At 24.6% G+C, this 2500-nt stretch overlaps 1 protein-coding gene across 1 annotated transcript in view; it reads right to left on the reverse strand.

Moving 5' to 3' along the window:
• Nucleotides 1-2500, reverse strand: part of LOC138861931 (ATP synthase subunit b 2-like) — a 23772-nt gene that overhangs the window by 21240 nt on the left and 32 nt on the right. Inside the window, exon 1 of the mRNA XM_070122398.1 lies at nt 2459-2500. This exon is cut by the window's right edge and continues 32 nt beyond it. Within this exon, the coding sequence (XP_069978499.1) occupies nt 2459-2500 (42 nt within the window). The remainder of the gene's footprint in view (nt 1-2458) is intronic.

Raw genomic sequence — 2500 nt, forward strand, 5'->3', positions numbered from 1 at the left:
TAATAATAATAACGATTAAAATGATATAGCAAAAATAATAATGATAACAATAATCATCATCATAATAATAATAATAATTAGAATAATTAGAATATTGATAATAGAAATAATAGTAATAACAACAGAAACAAAAACAACAACAACAGTAATGATAATGATGATAATGATAATAGATATAATGATGATAATAATAATAATAATAAAAATAATAACAATAATAATAGATAATGATAATAATGATAATAATAATAACAATAAAGATAATAATAATAATAATGATAATAATAATGATGATGAAGATGGTGATAATGATAATGATGATGATAATGATAATGATAATAATAATAATTAAAAAAAAAAAAAAAAAAAAAAAAATAATAATAATAATGATAATAATAAGAAAAAATAATAATATTGATAATAATAAAGATAATAATAATAATAATAATAATAATGATAATAATAATAATAATAATAATAATAATGACAATGATGATGATACTGTTAGCAATGATAGTAATAATGATGATGATGATGATGATAATGATGATTAGGAGGATGATGATGATAATAATAATAATAATAATAATAATAATAATAATAATGATAATGAAATAATAATAATGATGACATTAATGATGATGATAATAATAATAATGATAATAATAATGATAATAATAATAATAATAATAATAACAATAATAATAATGAAAAGGATAGCAAAGAGAAGAGTAGTGATAATGATAATAATAATAATGAAAATAATGACAATAATGATGATGGTAATGATGATAGTAACGACAATAAAAGTAATGGTAATGATGATGATAATGATAATAAAAAACACGATGATAATAACAGTATTGATAATGATGATATTAACAAAAAATATGATGCTAATTACAGTATTGATAATGATTATGATAATAATACCAATAATAATAACATCAATAACGATGTTAATGTTGATGCTGCAACTGCTGGTGATGATGATTTTGATAGTGCTGATAATGACACTAATAATGATAACAATAAGAATAATAGGGCGATAATAATAGTAGTCGTAATAATGATAATAACAGTAATAACAAAAATAATGAAAACAATTAAGCTTACAATAATGATAATAAAAGTAATAATAATGATTACGATAATAATGAAAATAATGATCATTATTATAATAATGAAAATAATTATTATAATACTTATAATGACAATGATGGTAATAATTATAGCAAAAATAATGATGATAATATAATAATAATAATAATAATAATAATAATAATAGTAATAATAATGATGATGAGAAGAAGAATAGTATTGATAATAATAATAAGAATAGTATTGATAATAATAATAAGAATTGTAATAATAATAATGATATTTATAATATTAATGATGATAATGATATTGATTATGATAATGATAGTATCAGTAATACAAATGATAAAGTTACTACTACTACAACTGTCATTATTAATAATAATAGTAATAGCAGGAATAATAATGTTGATATGATAAATATAATGATAACGGTAATAATAACAATGATAATAATGGTAACAACGTTACCAGTGACAATAACATGAAGATAACGACTACAGTGCCAGGAATGATAATAATGATGAAAACAGTGGTATTATAAATATCAATAATGATGACCAGAATGATGATGCTGTTAAAGCCAAAAACGACAATCTGGAACAGGAAGAGGATGAACAAAGCAATAAAAATATCAAACGAAACTGAAGTAAATGCAGTAAGGGGAAGACAAGAATCAGCAATATCTCGAACTCTAACTCGTGCTATTGTAGAAAGACAAGAAGTAACGACTGCATAATTATGATAAGTATCTGTTTATCGCGTCTTTGCTAGTTTTTTGTGTGCGAAAAGAGGGGATGAAAGATAGATGAAGCCGTAAAGACATTTCCACGTGGAGGGATTGGAAGAATAGATAAGGCCGTATATGCAGGAAAAAGGAGGAAGAGGAAGTCAGTGAAAACGAAAGTGAGGGCGAAGAATATGGTGTAATGAGATGCAGCCGAATAATCAAGGACATGTAAAGAAACAAAGGAAAGGAGAGGGGAAAGATAGTGAACTTGGAATATCCCCCCCCAAAAAAAAAAAAAAAAAAAAAATAATAATAATAATAATAGTAGTAAGTGAACTGCTTACGAAAACGGATCCTACATATAACTTCATACAGCAAAGTCAACCCATCATAAACAAAATTCAAGATGCCAAAGAATTCGGCGAGATCGACTGATCTTTGAACCTCTCGTTATGTGCCGATCAACAAGCCTTTCTCAGGATGATTTACGATATCCTCGGCATCTTATTCAGTCGACTAAGGGAAGTTTCGATCGACACAAATCAATTGGGATTCATTGAACGTCAATCTCGTCATTGAAAGTAACTTTCCTCTACTTATTTTTCTATTTGGACGATTACGATTCACGACAGAGAAGTGCAGTAACGTCGTTCCCTTTCTTCACGCTTC

Source organism: Penaeus vannamei, chromosome 6 (assembly GCF_042767895.1).
Source record: "Penaeus vannamei isolate JL-2024 chromosome 6, ASM4276789v1, whole genome shotgun sequence".
NCBI lineage: Eukaryota > Metazoa > Arthropoda > Malacostraca > Decapoda > Penaeidae > Penaeus > Penaeus vannamei.